The sequence below is a fragment of the Salarias fasciatus genome, chromosome 17 (assembly GCF_902148845.1).
Source record: "Salarias fasciatus chromosome 17, fSalaFa1.1, whole genome shotgun sequence".
Lineage (NCBI taxonomy): Eukaryota > Metazoa > Chordata > Actinopteri > Blenniiformes > Blenniidae > Salarias > Salarias fasciatus.
The window spans coordinates 1,969,108-1,987,712 of NC_043761.1; the positions used below are offsets into that span (position 1 = coordinate 1,969,108).

Below are 18,605 nucleotides of genomic sequence, written 5' to 3' on the forward strand. Positions count from 1 at the left end.
AGCTTAGATGCTGGGAATGAAAGATTCAGTCAGAGATAAAAGGCAGCTGCTTGTTGTAAAGTGAAGACGTCTTCAACACTCTGGAACGGCGTCCGAATCGTCTTCTTGTCCACATTTGACCCCTCCGTGCTGCTCTGGCGGTTTTCCCATGATTTCTGGTTGTTGTTGATTCATTGGCGGTGATGATGGACGATGCCGGCAGTGAAAATATAAATTCAATCTGGTCTGTTCTCCGAAATCCACTTGAGACGAGAACACTGGTGGAAAAACTGTCATGTTTCAGGGAAGGAGGTGCATGGAGGAGGACCCAGGATGCCAGGCACAGCCAACGCGTCCAAAAAATCCAAAAGTCCAAATATAACTGAAGAGGAGCCAAAATCCAGGACTTGGAGTCACAGAGTCTCAAGCCTCTGAAAAATAAATCTCTCATGTCTCTTCTCCACATTTTGATAAACGAAAGGGAAAAAATGAATTCTGGACTGGGTTCTGGTTGTTAGGATGTTAGGAAGGTAACTGGAGGCGGCGCCTCAGGAAAGGTCCTCCTGGGATCATCTGAAAGTGCAGCTTTTCTAGTTGTTGATGGTTCAGTGATTTTTTTCTTTATGTAATTATTTATATGTGCATATTTAAAGTTGTTATAAAACTAATTCTTTAGTGACCTGGAGTAATCAGTTCGTGGCTTTTTGTTTGAGAAAGGACTGAAAGAGCCTCCCTCCAGCACGCAGCCGGACCTGGAGCCGTCGGGTTTAAACGCCAAAAAGAAGTAAGGAAGGAAACAGGAAAACAAAGTGATTGTTCACGAGTCCCGAAACACGAGTCCGACTCGTGTCTGAAGCGTTTCGACCACAATCATGACCACAAGACGACCCGACAGCTGAACACCGACAGACGGCCTCCTGTAAGCCCCGAGCGCCAGGTGACGGCAGTGAGCGATCAGGCTCAGGTGAAACACATCAGGCAGGGACGGCAATCAGGCAAGAGGGGAAGACAAGACCGAAACATGAACTATGACAAAAACCGTGACTCTGAGGCTCCATCCACACAAAGATCAATCCAGGCCAATATTTGATCCATTCACCCTGTCATCCGCACCAATTCAGCACTCCGTGGATCTGAGACCCAACATTTTTGAAACCAGGTCCCAGAGTGAACAGATGCGAAAACTGTTGAAATCCATGGCTCCGTATTTACTCCTATTTTGGTCGGTTTCCTGAGACGCCACATCCGGTCCCCTGCCAGGGGGGAGCGGCTCGAACCCGGGGCCCTGGGGGGGCGGATGCTCTGTGGCCTCTGGAACTTTCAGAGTGGCTCCTTTGTCAAAGAACCAGTCCAAGTTTTCTTTCAGTTTTTATTTTCATCACATCAGGTTTCAGTTGCAGGTTGTTGTACATTTCTTGAGCTGTTTTAAGTTCCTTTACAATTCTGTAGTTTTCTTTAGTTCTCTGGATTTCTTTGTTTTTCTTTACTTTATTTAGTACTTACTTTGGATCCTGAGGTTTTTTGTTGGTTTTTTTTAGCTTCCTTTAGAATTCTTTCGGTTTCCTTGGGTTCTGTCGCAGATTCAACCAGGTTTCTTTAGGTGAAAAACATTAACAATGAAAACACAAAATACAACCCAAATGCCTCCTACAAGCGTAATTGTTTAAGAATTTTACTAAGGTTGAATTCAAAGTAATACGAGAACTAATTATGATTTGGCAATAAAGACCCAAGTAACATTTCACTTATTTCACACAGTTTAAACAGAAAAAGCAATCAAATGCAGTAATAAATCAAATGCTTTCTCACACACCACACGCTCTCAGAGTCCCTCATTAGTGAATTTCTAACTTACCATCATCAACATTTTAATAATTATTCATTCTTGTATTAATCTGATAATCAACACAAGCTTTGCACTTCTATGGAAAAAAAACATTAAATTTAAAGTCTGAGTATGACGCTTGAAACTTCCCAGGTGCTCTTGAATGCACCAAACATTTCTCATTGCAAACTGAAAGAGATGTTTAAACAAAGACCTGATCCAGAGAGGAAAGCCTGCAGTGAGTCCTGCCTCGGTGCAGACCGGCTCCTCCGCCCCCGGTCAGCCGGGGACATGAGATTGGTAACTTCCTCCAGGGTTTAATCTCAGACTGCAGTGGGAGGCGGAGCAGCTCACAGGCAGTTTTGCCAGAACAGTAATTTAGAAACCAAAGTAAAAGAATCAGTTGTAGAGAGGACAGCCACGGAGCAGGGTGAAGGTAGGAGGGCTTCAGTCACATCATTTTAACATCTTTCTCTCAGAACGCTCACTATCCATCCAGAACGGAGGTTTTTCACCAGATGGTGGGATGTCAGTGGTCTCTGTGGTGGGGGTCTGGGCCGCTTGTTGGGCAGAATTTCTGGGTGCAGCCGGGGACCGGAGGGGGTCCGGTTCGGGGACCACAGGACTTCCTCTCTGCTTTATGCAGATGATGTTGTCCTTTTCGCTCCATCGAGCCTGTTCAGTGGACGAGCCGAAGACGGAGGCTGGTTCTGCTAACACTAAGGAGAAGATGGTGCTCGTGTGAGCTGGAGCCAGGACTGTGAAGTCTCTCCGACTTTTTGTGCTTTCCCCATCCAGGCCGACATGTCGTCCATGCAGGAGCTGATCAGGAAGAAGAGAGACGGAGAAACTCTGAGCGACGAGGAGGTGGCGGCGTTCGTTCAGGCCGTCTCCAATGGCAGCATCCAGCAGTCTCAGATCGGTACAAACTGCTCCAGTTCATATTCTGAAGAAAATTAAATACAGTAGTATATATATACACACAGTGGTGGGCCGTCAGGGCCTGCAAAGCCTTCTCTGCTGGCCTAAAAATTATCTGAATTACAGACTGATGTAAATTATATTTGTCCATAAATAATTAATAAATATTCCAAAGGTATGCTCCAGTTCCTTTTCATAGTTTTCCCGTGGTTGCGCTGCTTCCAGACATGTTTTTTTTCAGATTAAATCATTTAACCAATCAGATTTCAGGCATCATCTGTTGCTAGGGTCAAAGAATCTGCCCGAGGCCTTCACTGTCCATTCCTGATGGCGCAGTGAAGTAACGTGAAGCGTCAAACAGACAGTTGCTTCAACCAATCAGATTTCGAGTTGGCGACTCAGCGCCTTCTGGCTTCTAACAACAGCAGATCCAGGCCTTCTGATTTACATTAACCAAAAGATACAGTAGGGGCACCTAAGTTGTTGGTCGCCTACCGCAATTATTCCAAAGAAAGAAAAAGAAGAAGACCTGAAGAGAAATAAAACTTGGGCCAGAAATCCCACAGGGCAGCTGGACTTTCAGCCCTGGCTTTATGGAACTGAAACGCACGGATAATCTATATGACAGAAACAAATGAACTCTTTTGAGGAAGGAAAGGAGGATGGATTTTGTTTACAAATAATCGGGATTTTGGTGAGTAAAATGTTCCTCTTTTGCTAAATAATATTGCTGTTTATTAAGTTGTTGATGCTCAATTGTATGTGCACAGATGTAGTAGGAGACTTGTGCACTTCAGCAAAGGCATTTATTCTGGCTGCACAAGTATCTATCTACTGTGCAACAACTCTTTATATGCATATCAGCATAATAAGATTTTTTTGTAGACAAAATAGTTATTGAGAGGTGGAATGGTTCAGGCGGATCTGTTCTGAAGGCCTTAGTGTGAGACTGCACTGTCCACCACTGATATATATGTATATATATATATATATATATATATATGTGTGTATATATATATATGTGTATATATTATATATATATTATATAGTATATATATATATATATATATATATATATATATATATATATATAGGGAGAGTGGGGTAAGTAGTGCCAATTTTTACTTAAAGTCCCTTCCTTTACACAAGGAGATTACAGGAATGCCGCAACTAAAATATTTCATACAGTTTATGGATGTTGTGCATCCCTGGGGGGCAGTCACTTTGGATCTGAAATAAACTGTGTGAGAAATATAGCTTTGGAAAAAAAGTGGTTTTGTGGCACAACTACCCCAAGTGGCGGGGTAAATTGTGCCATTAGTCAGAATACACTGGGGTAAATTGTGCCACTGATAACTGAAGTAAAAAAGATCATTTTAATATCAAAAATGATAATGCTAGATAAAAACAAGACTAATTCAATAGAAAGTACTTGTTTTAATGCTTATTTAAAGTTTTAACTTAATCAAGGCCAGTTTGCTTCACAAGGCCCAGTGCCACATGAACACCTGCTAAGAACAAAATAAAAAATAAAAAATGAGCGCCTGACTGCATCTGAATGTCTTCGAGATTCGACCTACTACTGGACGTTTCCACTTGTCAATGCTGCAGTGCAGAACTTGCGCTCCCTTCTGGCTCTATCACCACTCTTTTATGGTGTGGGAAATGTTTTAAAGCACATCGCATCAAGGGAAGACTCCTTCATCATTCTCTCTAAATGTGAAGATGGACTTTCCATCAACAGGCCTCATAACTTGCTTCAGAAACTTGAAAAGTTGGAACCCTGTCTGTCTTCCTTTAGTATCTGCGTGACATGATGGATTTTGATCTGAAATTAAGAATGACACATAGTTTTAGTGATCAAATGGAAGAATAAGATGTACAATAACAATAAAATACAATAAGTCTATATAGTAAATAATCATAAGTTGGGTTAAGTCGTGCCAGTGGCACAACTTAAGTTTGCCAGTGGCACAACTTACCCCAGGTCCTTTGGCACAAATTAGCCAGGCCCACCATTTTGAAAAAAAATGCATCCCCCAGCTGTTCTGAGCTGCATCATGTTACTGTATAGACTCATGATGTAGCTTACTAAAGCAATAAAACATGTGTGAAATGTTTTCAAAGTTTTCTGTAATTGTTCAAACACAGCAATCAAAAACCTTAACCATGGAAATTTTACTTTGGAGGGCAAAAAAATGTTTTTTGAACTTAAATGTGCTTAACTCTCAAGCCATGTGTCTCCCTTTTTTGCAAGATGAGCAGAATGGACACTCTTCAAAGTATGTGGTCACATGACCAAAAACTTACTATGTTTTCCTAAATATAGGAGTGGCTCTAACTTGCCCCTTGGCACAAATTACCCGCTCTCCCCTATATATATATATATATATTATATTATATATATATATATATATGTATATATGTATGTATAGGTATATGTATATGTATGTATATATATATATATATATAATATATATATATATATATATAATATATATATATATATATGTATATATCCAATAATGCTGACCCATTTGCTAGACAATCGATTGAAATAGTGGTTTTTGTGAGAGTCCAGAGTTAGGGACTGTTTTTTGTGGAGCGATGTGTGCCTGGATTTTGTTCGAACACACTCAGGGACAGAGTTAGTTAGTTCAGGTTCCCAAAAGGCCCGAACACTGGAGACAAGTCTGACGGCACAGGAAGAGAGTCGCCACGTACCCCAGCGCGGGTCCTGCCAAGCCTAATAATAATAATAATATAATAATAATAATATAATAATAATAATAATAATAATAAAAATTATAGGTTTTATTATAACGCACTTTACATTTGAAACTAAATCTCAAAGTGCTACAATGGGTTAAAAACATTACAATACAGCATACTTTAAAAGCAACATTAGCGCTGGTATGCCTTTCTAAAAAGGAAGGTCTTCAGTCCCTTTTTTTAAAAAGCATCCACCCTCTTGTGGGCCCTGAGGAGGTCTGGGGAGAGCGGTCCACAGACGGGGAGCTGCGGATTCAAGGGGCGCGGTCCCCCATGGTTTTGAGCCGAGTCCTGGGCTGAACCAGATGGTGCTGCTGGCCTGACCGGGTCCGGGCAGAGGTGTGTGATTTGAGCAGTTCAGTTTGGAGGTGGGGGCCGCACCGTGCAGACAGTGATGGGGGTGCAGGAGGATCTGTTCTATAAACGGGCCTGAATGGGAAGCCAGTGGAGAGTGTGAGGGATGGGGGTGATGTGCTCATGTTTCCGCCCTCATCAGGACTCTGGCAGCGCTGTCTATACATACTGGAGCTTTTGGAGGCTCCTGCCAGAGATCCCGATGAGGAGGTGTTACAGTAGTCCAGCCTGGAGGAAACAAGGCCTGGACAAGCATCTCTGCAGCAGGGAGGGGGAGGACCAAGCGACCAAGCCTAACTGGGTCGCTGGTGCTGGTCGAGGCAGAAGGTGAAATGAGGTGAAGGAGAGACACAAATTGGAGGTTATAACCCATAAAAAACTGATAAAAAGCAAAACGTTGTGGTTATGAGTAAGAGCCCACGATGAGCTGTTAATAACAGGCCATTGCCACTGATTTGCTTCTAACAGGTTGATCAATGCAGAAATACAGATTACAAAAGCAGTCATTGCAGCCTGGACTGGTATACTTTCACTTCGACATGGAGCTCTGGCTCTGTTTCCTCTTCCACAGATGGTTTCCATGGTAAACTTCTCAAAATGTGGCTCAAAACAGTCAGGAAAAACCCCAAAGGCATCCAAGGTCAACTGTATCTGCCAGAAAAACTCCCTCAAAGTCCAGCGAAGAAGAAATGTTTATTTGAATAAACCTTTTTGGAAGGGCTGAATGTCCTGCTGCTTTTCAGAAGATTACATTATCTGGACTTGTTGTTTTGGTGTCCACACAAACTCCGTCTCCCGCCTCCAGGCGCCATGCTGATGGCCATCTACCTGAAGGGGATGGTCATCGAGGAGACCCGGACCCTGACCAGGGAGATGATGACCTCGGCGAGGTGCTGACCCTGGCCGGAGGAGTGGAAGGGCCTGGTGGTGGACAAACACTCCACGGGGGGCGTGGGGGACAAAAATCAGCCTGGTGCTGGCGCCGGCGCTCGCCGCCTGCGGCTGTAAGGTAGACCGACGTCCACCTGGGAACATCACCTGTCCCTGTTTGATCTGGAAACCTTTGGAGAAATTTCAAACTATTGAAAACTCCAGACATAGACAATAGATCAGTAGAGAACGAATGTCCTGGTATAGAAGTATGAGGACAGACAGATTGTGCATGTGCCTGTAATGGATGCTGTGATCCTCTCTGATCTCTGATAGGCCAAAACATGACAGTGATGGTGGCCACGCCCCACTAGGCCTTGGAATCCCTCACGGCTAACCTTATCCTAACCCCTAACCCTAACCCTAATGGTACCCCTAACCCTAACCCCTAACCCCGACCAGATGTTAGACAAAAAAGAAATCAGGTGAACTATGAATGAAAGGTGTTTGGGGGCCTCATGGTTACAGCTGGCTGATTTCCTGTTGAACGCCGTCGTGACCAGAGTTCTGTCTGCCAGGTACCAAAGATCAGTGGGCGGGGCTTAGCTCACACCGGGGGGACTCCTGGACAAACTGGAATCCATCCCTGGATACAACATCCAGCAGTCAGCTGCTCAGGTGCTTCCGCCAAACCAATCCTGCAGAGTGAGAGGTGTGGGCGGAGTCTGATGTGGGAGTGTCTCTCCTGCAGATCCGGGACATCCTGACCTCCGTGGGCTGTTGCATTGTGGGTCCAAAACGGAGCGACTGGTCCCTGCTGACCGGGTCATGTACGCCCTGCGGGACGCCACCAAGCACCGTGGACAACATACCGCTCATCAACCGGTGCCCCACCACACACACACACACACACACACACACACACACACACACACACAGACACACACACAGAGGATTTACACTGTGGTTTTTTCAGGTTCCATCAATTTTCAAAGAAAGGAGCCGAGTCGCTGTCGGCTCTGGTTCTGGACGTGAAGTTTGGACAAGCGGCGCTCTACAAAGACCTGGAGAGCGCTAAAGCGTTAGCACGAATACTATAAGTACCAAGGCACCCATTATCATGAGTGATCGGTCAGACGGGACACTGACATCTCCCCACCAATTAGTTGTAATTTCAGAAAAAATCAGAAGTTCCAGACTTTGGCCTTTAAAAAGAACAGGAACCCTGAAAACTTTTAAGATGAGTTGGCCCCGGAGCTCAGAACAAACCAAATCCTGTCATCTTTCTTTATTCCCGGAGGGGAGGAATCTCCAGCGTGAGCCCGAGTGAGAACCCTGACCTGGTTTTCTGTGTTTCCCTCCAGTGGACACGGGTAACGGGCTGGGGATCCGGACGGGGGCCGTCCTCAGCTGCATGGACACTGTGATTGGTCGATGTGTGGGGAACAGCCTGGAGGTGATCGAGTCTCTGGAGACGCTGAAGGGGAAGGGGCCGTCCGACCTCGTGGAGCTGGTCAACACTCTGGGTAAAGCCGGCTCGAAGTCGAACCTCCGTAACGGATCAAACTGAAATAAAACAAGTGGAATGGTCTCTGTGCAGGAGGGATTCTGCTGGAGAAGATCGGCTTGGCGTCCGACTTATCGGAGGGCGAGAGGAAGATTTCGGAGGCCGTGAAAGGCGGCGCTGCTCTGTCGAAGTTCCAGGCCATGATGGAGGCCAGGGCGTAGACGGCGAGACGGCCCGGAGGCTTTGCTCCTCCAACACCGACTACTTCACCGTCCTGAGGAAGTCTAAGAGCCAGCTGGAGCTGGAAGCCAAGGAAGACGTGAGAAGATCAAACACGACACGTTCGAGGACAAAGTGAAGTTTTACATCCAGACTTTGTGTCACTGAGGTGACGGAATGTCCTGCAGGATTCGTGGAGGACATCGACGGAATGACTTTGGCTGAAGTTCTTCATAAGCTGGGAGCGGGGCGATCGCAGGCCGGGCAGCCTGTCAATCACAGCGTGGGGGCGGAGCTTCTGCTGTCGGTGGGAGACAGAGTCCAGAAAGGTGAGGATGATGATCAGAGGCGAGCGTGTGTCTCAGTACAGAGGGGGCGGAGCATTCTGATAGTAATTTCACCATTCAAACATTACCTCATCCTACCATCAAACACACTAATGCTCACTGTTATTGAGCCAAGCAAACCTATATGCCTCAGAAAGCAGAATAAACTCACAAACTTGTTCTGAAGAACAAATACACATACACACGCGCACACACACAAACATACAAAAGCAGCCTGACAGGTGTCAATCTCAGAGCGTCTGCTGTCCATGGTGCTGAAAGCTCCGATAAAAGTCACGGGCTGAATCTGTACCGTCGTTGATACAGCTTAAATATAAATGAACACAGCTGGTCTAAAATTACACAATCTATTCAGATAGATATAGACGCAGCTATCTATATCTTTTGGAATTCACGTATAATTAAAAAAAAATAGACTCGGCGGCTCTTATTGTTGAGCGTGTTTATGGGCCCCAAGCTAGGTTGGGTACCGCACAGCAATAAGATTAAGTTGTTGGATTCAATGCCTGAAAAACAGGTGAAACGTGCATGAAAATGAGGCACACTGAACCGCGTTGTTCTGCTGCAAAATCCATCTGAAGATGGAGGGGCGGTCTCACACCTTAAGAGGAGCATCCAGAAACAACGACACACCCAAAGGTTCCTACCCTCAATTTAAATGCTCCAGTGGCCCTCACTGTTATTCTTCTGGTTTTTAACCCTTTTAACAATTAACACTGGCAACAATAAATGCAAATAATAAAGGTATTAAGGCATTTGCCTATTTTTAAAATATGAAAAAATCACATTTGTGAGGGGATCACACGCTCCCCGACAAAAAGAAGTGGCTCCTGACACTTGATGTTAATAATAGTAGAATAATAATAGAAAACCCTGAATTTCAACATTAACTCCAAACGTGCATATAATAAGACCGACACACCAAGCATGCCCTGAGGTCGGTATGTCTTTGGTGTGCACAAAGTCTCTGGCACTTGCAGTGTCTCAGTTCAGTTCAGTTCAGTTCAAAAACAATGCATAGGATAAGTAGGGTTTAAGAAAGGATACGTTGGGATGGGCGGGAGCAGGATGGTGGAAAGGGAAGGTTGTGGGGCTGGGGGTAGCACAGCTGGGGCCACTGCATCAGATGGGCTCCGACTGCATTCACCATGGGACGTGGCTGGTAGGATGGCTGGCCAAGAGGCGGGTAGGTGAACACATAGCCAGGACGTCTCACCCTCGTGGACTGTCTGAGCGAGGCTTGGCGTTGAGGCTGTGGCACCTCGATGTCTCCCTCCACGTCGACTGCTTCAGGTGTTTCCTGGTCACCATTGGCTGGAGGCTGATCTGTGTCAGGTCCAGTCTCACTGTGTACTTCTGGTTCCTCTTCTGTTGGTTTCTCTCTCTTGTTCAGGTTCAGCAACAGCTACCTCTCCCTGATGGACTTGTCCTTCCTCAAAGTTCTTCTGTGGCTCATCTTCTGGTGAGTAACGGGTCACACTTTCTGGTGGGGCAGGGCAGAGCGGGTGGACCACGCAGCCAGTAGTGGTACACGCCATCCTCTTCTTCAGAGTCACTGTCTTGGCTCTGCTTTGCTCTGGGGGTTTTGGAGGTGTCTTGGCTTTCTTGTGTGACTCACGTGTGCTGGTGACTGGTGCCTTCTGGGGGGCTTCAATCGGCAAGTCATTCACCTGCAGCAGCAGATTTCTATGCAGGTACGGGTTGGGCGGTTCCCTGTCTCTGGGGCTACTTTGTAGACATTGTCTCCGACCTGCTCCTTCACCACATAGATGGTCTGCTCCCAGTAGGATCGGAGTTTTCCAGGCCCACCTCTCTCGCTGAGATTACGCACGAGGACTCTGTCCCAGGCTGGAGAGTCACACCTCTGCTCCTCTTGTCATAGTACTTTTTGCCTGTAGCACTGGACTGTTGACTGCTTTCATTGGCTATCCTGTAGGCCTCAGTCATTCTTGCTGCCCATTTCTCAGCAAATCCTCTGTGGGTATCTGCTTCTCCATCTGTCAGGAGGCCAAACAGAAGGTCGACGGAGACGGGGGTGGTGGCCATACAGTAGGTAGTAGGGGGAAAATCCAGTGGCTTCATGCTTCGTGCAATTATATGCGTGGACAACATGAGGCAGGTGGTCCTTCCAGTTTTCTTTTTCCTTTTCTTCAAGGGTCCTCAGCATCTGCAATAGCGTGCGATTTAGCCTCTCAGCAGGGTTACCTTGGGGGTGGTAAGCAGTGGTTCTTGAGTGGCCTACACCGCCAAGTTTTCTCAGGGACTTAAACAGGTCATTCTCGAACTCACGTCCAAGGTCATGATGCAGCTTTGACATGTATCCAAACCGAGGGATGAAGTCGTTGAATAGCTTGTCCGCCGCCGTCTTTGCTGCTTTGTTCCGGGTGGGGTAAGCTTGTACGAACCGGGTGAAATGATCGATTACAACGAGTATGTACTCACATCCACCACGGGAGGGCTCTAGGTGGAGAAAGTCTATACACACCAATTCCAGAGGGGTTTGATGTGATACTGCCCATGGGCGCTCTCTCGTGCACAGCTGGTTTTTTCTGCTTAAGGCATGCACTTTCTCGTGACATACTCTTCGATCTCCCTTTTCATGAATGGCCAATAGAAGCGCTCTCTTGCTAGAGTCAGGACTTTCTCGACTCCAACATGGCCCATGTTGTTATGCAGGTAGGTGAGAGCTAGCGGTCTGTAGATGGCAGGCAAGACCAGCTGTCGTCGACCTGTGGTTTTCCTGTACAGAAGGCCATCTTCTATGTGCAGTTTGCCCCACTCTCTTAAGAGCCTCATGGTGTCTGTGTTGTAGTTCCCTCTGTTGCACTCAGTCAGCGGGGTGTTGCTTTCCTTTAACTCAATGATCTTCCTGATCGCAGGGTCGGCTCTTTGTTCATTTACCACTCGTCATGACTGATGGCCGCAATGGTCTGAGGTTGGTCTTGGGATGCTAAGCTGAGGGCGGCGACCCAGGCAACGTCCCTCTGCTGGGCTCTTCGGGTCCCTTCCCACACAGTGCACACGGCTCGTCCGTCAACTCCTCCGAGCACTCTGTCATGAGGGCTTCCATGTCAAGGGGCAGCGGGACAGGGTGTCGGCATCGATGTTGCTCTTGCCCGGCCGATATCTGATGTCAAAGTGGAAATCGGCAAGCTGTCCCACCCACCGGTGACCTACTGCATTTAGCTTGGCAGTACTCAGGACATACACGAGGGGATTATTGTCGGTGAAGACAGTAAAGTGAGGCGCGTAGAACAAATAGTCCCGGAATTTATCACATACCGCCCACTTTAACGCCAGGAACTCCAGCTTGCCACTGTGCAGGTGGTAGTTCTGTTCCGCTGGGGTCAATGTGCGTGAGCCGTAGGCGATCACTCTTAACTTTCCGTCCTGGTGTTGATAAAGAACTGCTCCCAGGCCTTTTTGGGACGCATCTGTATGGAGGGTGTAGGGCTGGTTATAGTCGGGGTACGCCAACACTGGGGTGTCATCAGCATGTCCACCAGATGTTCCAGGACCTGTTGGTGTTCTTCTTTCCACTCAATCGGGGTGTGAGACGAAAGTTGGGGGGATTTCGTCTTGCCTCGTTTGGGTTTGGACTGGAAGTTGTCAGATGGTACTTTGAGCAGGTCATACAGGGGCTGAGCTTTGCGTGAGAAATCTTGTACAAAGCTTCTGTAGTAGCTCAGGAAGCCTAGTACTTGTCTCACATCTCCGACTGTCTTTGGTGCCCTTTGTTTCAGCACTCGCACTGCCTCCAGATCCTTGGGATCCACTCTCACTCCGTCTGCAGACACCAACCGACCGACATAGCGGACTTCTCTGCGGAACAGCTCGCATTTCTCCGGCTTCAGTTTCACGCCATGGCGCTGGAGAGCTTGGAGGACTCTGCGTAGCACCTGCACATGTTGGTCAAAATCCTTTGAAAAGCACAGGACGTCATCCAGATAGGGGATGCAGCAGTCATCTCTGAGCGTGTCGAGCATTTCCTCCATGCTCCTTTGAAATGCTGCGGGGGCGTTGGATAACCCGAAGGGTATTCTGACCCACTCGTACAGTCCCCACGGGGTCGTGAACGCTGTCATGTGTCTTGAACCCTCGGCTATAAAGCCTTGGTGATAGGCTTTGCCCTGATCGAGGATCGAAAACCAGCTGTAACCTCCCAGAGAGTCAGTGAGATCCTGGATCCGGGGGAGGGGATGTCGGTCTGGCACTGTCTTGCTGTTTAAGAGCCGGTAATCAATACACAGGCGCAAGGTCCCATCTTTCTTTCTCACACATATGACAGGAGCTGCGTAGGGGGACTGGGACTTTACGATCCATCCCTTCACCAGCAGCTCTTGGACGTATTCTTTCACTTCTTTGTAGAGTGGTTTTGGAATCGAAGCGTAGCCTTCTGCACTGGGATGTCGTCCTTGAGTCTGATCTCCATCTTTAGTGAGGGATGCAGCCGATGTCACTGCTGTCTCTCGAAAAGGCCCCAGATTCCTCACGTAGCACTCTCTCCACCACCTGCTGTTGTGTTGGATCCAGGTGGCTGATATCAACAGGCGGTAGCCAGGGCTCAGTGTGGGGTGTGCTGAGAGAGGCGGTGTGGTTAACCTCTACCGTTGCTGAAGCCAGGGTGACGCCAGCTTGGTGGATCACTTCGGTGTCTGCTTCGAGGACCTTGTTGACATGCTGGATAACACCTAGATTCGTTCTCTTCGGTAGGGTGACATCATGCTTTGAGTGGTTAGAAATGGGCACTTTAACATGAGGTCGCCGTGTGTGGTTGATTTCTAGCAGGCCTTCTCCCACACTCAGCTGGTCTAAAACAGGGTTCTCTCCTGCAGGCTCATACAGGACAAGGGGATCAGTGGTGTCAAAGTTGGGGGGAATCCTGCACCACACATGTACTGCCCTTCCTGCTGGGATAACAACATTGTCTCTGCCCACTCTTACAGTGGCTGGGTCACAGAATGTCTTTTGGGGGACTTGGATGTTGTTGACCATGGCCACCACCTGTTCTTCCTCCATTCCGAAGGCACTCTGCAGGAGGCTGAGTAACGTGGTAACCGCAACATCAGAGGACTCTTGTCTCTTGATCACCTGTTCCAGTACGTTGGCTCCTACCAGTGGCTGGGATTGAGTTGACTGACTGACGAGGAAGGGGGTCTGGACAATGAGGTTGGGGTCTTCATTCCCGGTGAGGTTAATGGTGAGCTCCACCCAGCCGTCATAGGGGATGGGCTGGCCATTCGCTGCGTAGACTTCCAGGTTTGTTTCAGAAGTTCCTGCAGCGATCTCACTGGGTAGCTGGGGATGTGCTTTTTAGCCCATTCTCTATCAATAATGCTCACCTGGGAGCCAGTGTCAAACAGGACTGTTGCAGGGTGTCCATTAATCAAGCATTTCAGCTGGCTTTTCTTTCCCACCAGGGGCGCTTGGCATCTGTGATCACTCTGGCAAGTAACGGCTTGGGTTGGGTGATTTGGGGTTTTTGGACTGTTTTGGTGGATGTTTGGGGGCGGGGTCTACTGACTGGGACTGAGGCGGTGCACCGATCCCTGGCTGTCCCTCGTCAGAGACCGACTCTCGTTTCCCGGCAACCTGGTCCTCTTCAGGCACCCCACTGCCCGGTGTCCTGTCTCTCCCACACGAAGCAGTGGTTGCAATCCTGCAGGCTCTCTTCCGTACACCTTGGACAACGAGCGGTCCTACGCCTCGCTTGGAAGGACTGGGGGGTGGATGGTGGCTGGACCTGGTGGTGTGATTGGGGATTGGGTGGGGGAAAGGCTTGATTGGGGATGACTGGAGGGGGTAGTGTGACTGGGGATGGGGTGAAGGACGGGCTGGCGATGGCGGAGGGAAAGTGTGGCTGGGGGGTGAGTGGAAGGGTGATAGGACGTGATTTGGGCTGGTAACTGACCTGGAGGGGACAAGGGGTGAGCCATCTGGTTGCTGTTCGCTTGAAAGTCCATGAACGTGGCCATCATTTGTGTCAGGGTCTCCACCTGCGCACTGAGTTGCTGAATGGTCTGGACGTTCTTGTTATCTGTTGCGGATCCTCTAGATTTGTCATCCTTCTGTCCATCTGTCTCCACCTTGGCACTGTGGGCGTGGTTTGTCTTTTGGCGGGGGAGCTGACCAAGTCTGCGCTGGTGCTCATTCTCATCGCTGATCATTTTTGTCATTTGGCCGAGGATTTCTTCATCTGTGACATGGCTGTTTGTGACAAGGGGCCTCAGTCTCTGTCGCAGATCTGCATACTTCGCTCCCAGGCCTTGGTAGATCGTATTGAGAAAGACCTCTTGGATGGTTTTCGAGTCATAGGAAATATCTGTGTCGGCCTGCTTGGACTGGAAGAGGTCGCTGCTTGAGTCCAATCATGCGGTACAGGAACTGCTGAGGCGACTCTTGTTCTGCTTGCCGAGCACACATGAGCTCCTGAAACACTTCTGTCGTGGCCTTCTCTCCAAGATGGGATCTGAGGTAGATCTTGAGCTCCGCGACAGTCAAATCTTCTTTGCTTAACAACATGTCCTTGAATGTACCTGGTTTGATGATCCTCAGCACGCCCCGGACCACCTCAGTATCTGGAAAACCTTCTTTGACTCCTTCATCAAGCTGTTTACTGATACTATTGTAACTAACCTCAGAGTTCTGGTCCCCAACTTGGCCTCCATATACTTTGAACTCTCGTCGTGGAAGGTAAGGAAGATCTTTTAGGGGCACCATTCTCTCCGACGTGCTCTGGCAGGGTCCATGACAGATCCACCCTGGCGGTTGTGTGTGGGGGCAGAGGAGGCGGCTGCAGACTCACATTGTGTCAGTTTCTTGCCAAGCTCCTCATACATTTTCCTCAGCTCCTCTATTGGCTGGTTCGCCGTGTCAGCAGGGGGCTGGAATGGGGATGAGGCCACACGGTGCTGCTGATTTGGGGTTCAGGTGATGTTGGTGCGTGGTCTGATGGGACCGTAGTGACAGGGGGAATGGCATGGGCTGTAACATCAGCTGGCAGCATTCTATCCATTATAATCTTGTTAATCAAGTCGTTCAGCATCAGCAGTGGGCCAGTACCTTCATCTTCACTTTCTAGAAGGGTGCTCGACTGCATGTAGGAAATGATGTACTCCATACATTCCTCCTCTTCAGTTGAGCTCAACTGTCCAATGCCGTCACCTCCAATGTCCTTTGCAATCTGGTAGAGGTCAGCGCCCGACAGCTTAAACAGGTTCCTTTTAATGCTCCACACAAGTTCCTTCCGAGCTCGTGACATGGTGTGTGTTTCTGCGGTGTCTCGTTGGGGAAAATGCTGGTCTTGGTGAACCAGTGGTGTGGCTACTGAGCGACTGACGTGCTTTGACTCACTATTCAGCAGTGCAGCTCCCTGGTGAGATCCTTTTCTTTGTCCCCACCCTTGGACACCCACCTGCTGACTTCTAGTCCGCAGTCATGTCTCGTCACCTTGGTCCCTTGGTCCTAGTATCACTGGATCAGCTTCCAACCAGATGGTGGCGCCGATCCCGGACGAGCCCCCACTTTTTGTTATGGGCCCCAAGCTAGGTTGGGTACCGCACAGCAATAAGATTAAGTTGTTGGATTCAATGCCTGAAAAACAGGTGAAAAGTGCATGAAAATGAGGCACACTGAACCGTGTTGTTCTGCTGCAAAATCCATCTGAAGATGGAGGGGCGGTCTCACACCTTAAGAGGAGCATCCAGAAACAACGAACACACCCAAAGGTTCCTACCCTCAATTTAAATGCTACAGTGGCCCTCACTGTTATTCTTCTGGTTTTTAACCCTTTTAACAATTAACACTGGCAACAATAAGTAAATAATAAAGGTATTAAGGCATTTGCCTATTTTTAAAATATAAATAAATCACATTTGAGAGGGGATCACAAGCGCAACACAAGGCACATTCAAACCGGCAGGTGTTCAAGACGCTGATAAAGATAATATTTTTGAAGGTTTCACTGACTCACCAGTGGCTCTGTCTGTGCTGGAGCCTGCAGTTCAACTGATTCCTCCGTGATCCTTGAACATCCTCGAAATAAACAATCCAGGACAATTCAGAACTTTGTACATGCTGTGGTCGTTCTTTAAAGTTCTGCCCTCCTCTCCTTCATGGCGGCAAACCTGCCGACCACTTTCTCCTCATCAATGTTAATGTCCCGCTCAACACTCAGCAAGGTGAGGTCTGACCGTCTGGCCTCCGATGTTGGGTTTTGGGTCGCACCGCTAGCGGCTAGCATAGCCTCGCCTTCAGTCACCGTTGTCGGGCTCTCGCGGCCACGGTGCGGTGTTGACAAAAAGTAAGACGTTAGTTGCTGACAAGAAGCAACCAACTTCTCTTTTCTCTCTTTTGTTTTTCTCTTGGTGTTTTTCCTTCTCCATTTTTGCTGTTTAACTTCCCTCCAGAGTTCAGATCAAGTGCAAAGAAAAACTGGTTCATGCCGCACAGCCAATCAGCCTGGCTGACAGCTCTGATGCATCCATGGACAGTCGTAAGAATGGGCAAATGGGAGCCCACACTCATATACCGTATACCGTCTCACACACACTGCACATTTTATTATAATTTATTTACGATTAAATGTGAACACGTCACATGAAACGGGGCCCTATAACCCTGTGGGCCCTGGGGCGACCGCCCCCTTGCCCCCACTCTGGCTCCGCTACAGATGATGATGATGATGATGATATAACAAGCATTGCTGGAGTTGACGGTGCATTCAGGGACCTCCTCCTGATGTTTTTTTTCAGGCGCCCCATGGTTGCGGCTGCACTACGACACTCTGGCTCCAACTCCAGACCAGATGAGTCGCCTGCAGAGCGTCCTGAAGGTGGGATCCGACGCCGGCGCGAAGAAGAGACTCCCCCTGGTCCGAGAGCTGCTGCATTAGACCCACAGGAGGCGCTGACGTTTCCCAGCAGTACTTTAACTGATCACAGCGCACTAATCTTGTTGACTGATCTTTTATCTTTATATCTGTGATCTTTATCTGATTCTTTACCACAGTGAAGCACTTTGAATAACGCTATATGAATGAATTTCACTTACTAACCCTCCTGTTGACCGTCAGAACGGATTTTGATCAGACGTCTGATTCCATGATTTCAACAGATTAAAGGAATTTTTATTAATATACACAATTTTGTATCAACTTCATCATCTATGTTTCATGTAAAAAGAAGCATGCAGGAGATCTGAATACAACAACAAACTTTATTAAACAGTTTGGTTGACAAAAAACACAATTTCTTTTTTTTTTTAAAAAGTTCAAACTTCAATAACTTCATAAAAATACAAAGAACAGAAGCACAGCGGCAGGACTGTCGCAGTTTCACCAGAACGTTTTAAGTAAACGTTAAAGTTTCTATTGAATTACTGGGGGAAAATATAATGTCCATTTCCGCATGGCGCCTTGGAGACGGTTCAGTCGGGTCGAGCTGAAGTTTGACAGATTTTATTGATCGGAATCAGAAATCCACCCCACCAACGCCGGCAAAGTTTAATCCTCGTCTTTTCTTAGCGTCGATCTTGAAAGCTTCCCCCGTTTCAACCCCCTCCTTCCCTCTAAAGCACAATCAATGCTTCAGTGCCTGTTTCCATGACAACGGTTTTTATGCGACTTTCGTACGTGCAGAGCCGCCGACGCGATTTTCCAAAGTTTTAAATAAAGGAAGCGAACGATGTGGTGTTGGAAAGTGAAGCCTGTGTACAGCAGTAGACTATTGGCTCGGTTTAATATATATTACGTTAGAATTATGTAGCTATAGTGTAACATATTTATAACAAAGTAGACGCCAACATTTATACG

At 47.7% G+C, this 18,605-nt stretch overlaps 2 protein-coding genes across 2 annotated transcripts; both read left to right on the plus strand.

Moving 5' to 3' along the window:
* Positions 1 to 2,189: 2,189 nt before the first annotated feature.
* Positions 2,190 to 8,488, plus strand: LOC115404034 (thymidine phosphorylase-like). The gene is given in 12 exon segments (XM_030113171.1): positions 2,190 to 2,240; positions 2,603 to 2,726; positions 6,657 to 6,811; positions 6,813 to 6,860; positions 7,300 to 7,344; positions 7,346 to 7,399; positions 7,473 to 7,514; positions 7,517 to 7,573; positions 7,575 to 7,606; positions 7,698 to 7,817; positions 8,084 to 8,247; positions 8,322 to 8,488. Coding segments are annotated over 11 exon segments (963 nt in total). The 5' UTR covers positions 2,190 to 2,240; positions 2,603 to 2,608; the 3' UTR covers positions 8,450 to 8,488.
* A 127-nt stretch (positions 8,489 to 8,615) lies between these two features.
* On the plus strand, positions 8,616 to 17,934 carry LOC115404053 (thymidine phosphorylase-like). Its single transcript, XM_030113192.1, has 2 exons — positions 8,616 to 8,776; positions 17,548 to 17,934. The coding sequence occupies exons 1-2, from the start codon at positions 8,659 to 8,661 to the stop codon at positions 17,685 to 17,687; spliced, it is 258 nt and encodes an 85-aa protein (XP_029969052.1). The 5' UTR covers positions 8,616 to 8,658; the 3' UTR covers positions 17,688 to 17,934.
* The last annotated feature ends 671 nt before the right edge of the window (positions 17,935 to 18,605 follow it).

Bases quoted from the DNA above. Each gene is read 5' to 3' on its own strand.
- LOC115404053 (XM_030113192.1), top strand. From the start codon at position 8,659: ATGACTTTGGCTGAAGTTCTTCATAAGCTGGGAGCGGGGCGATCGCAG. The intron at 8,777-17,547 runs GTGAGGATGATG...GTTTTTTTTCAG, and splicing joins GGGAGACAGAGTCCAGAAAG to GCGCCCCATGGTTGCGGCTG.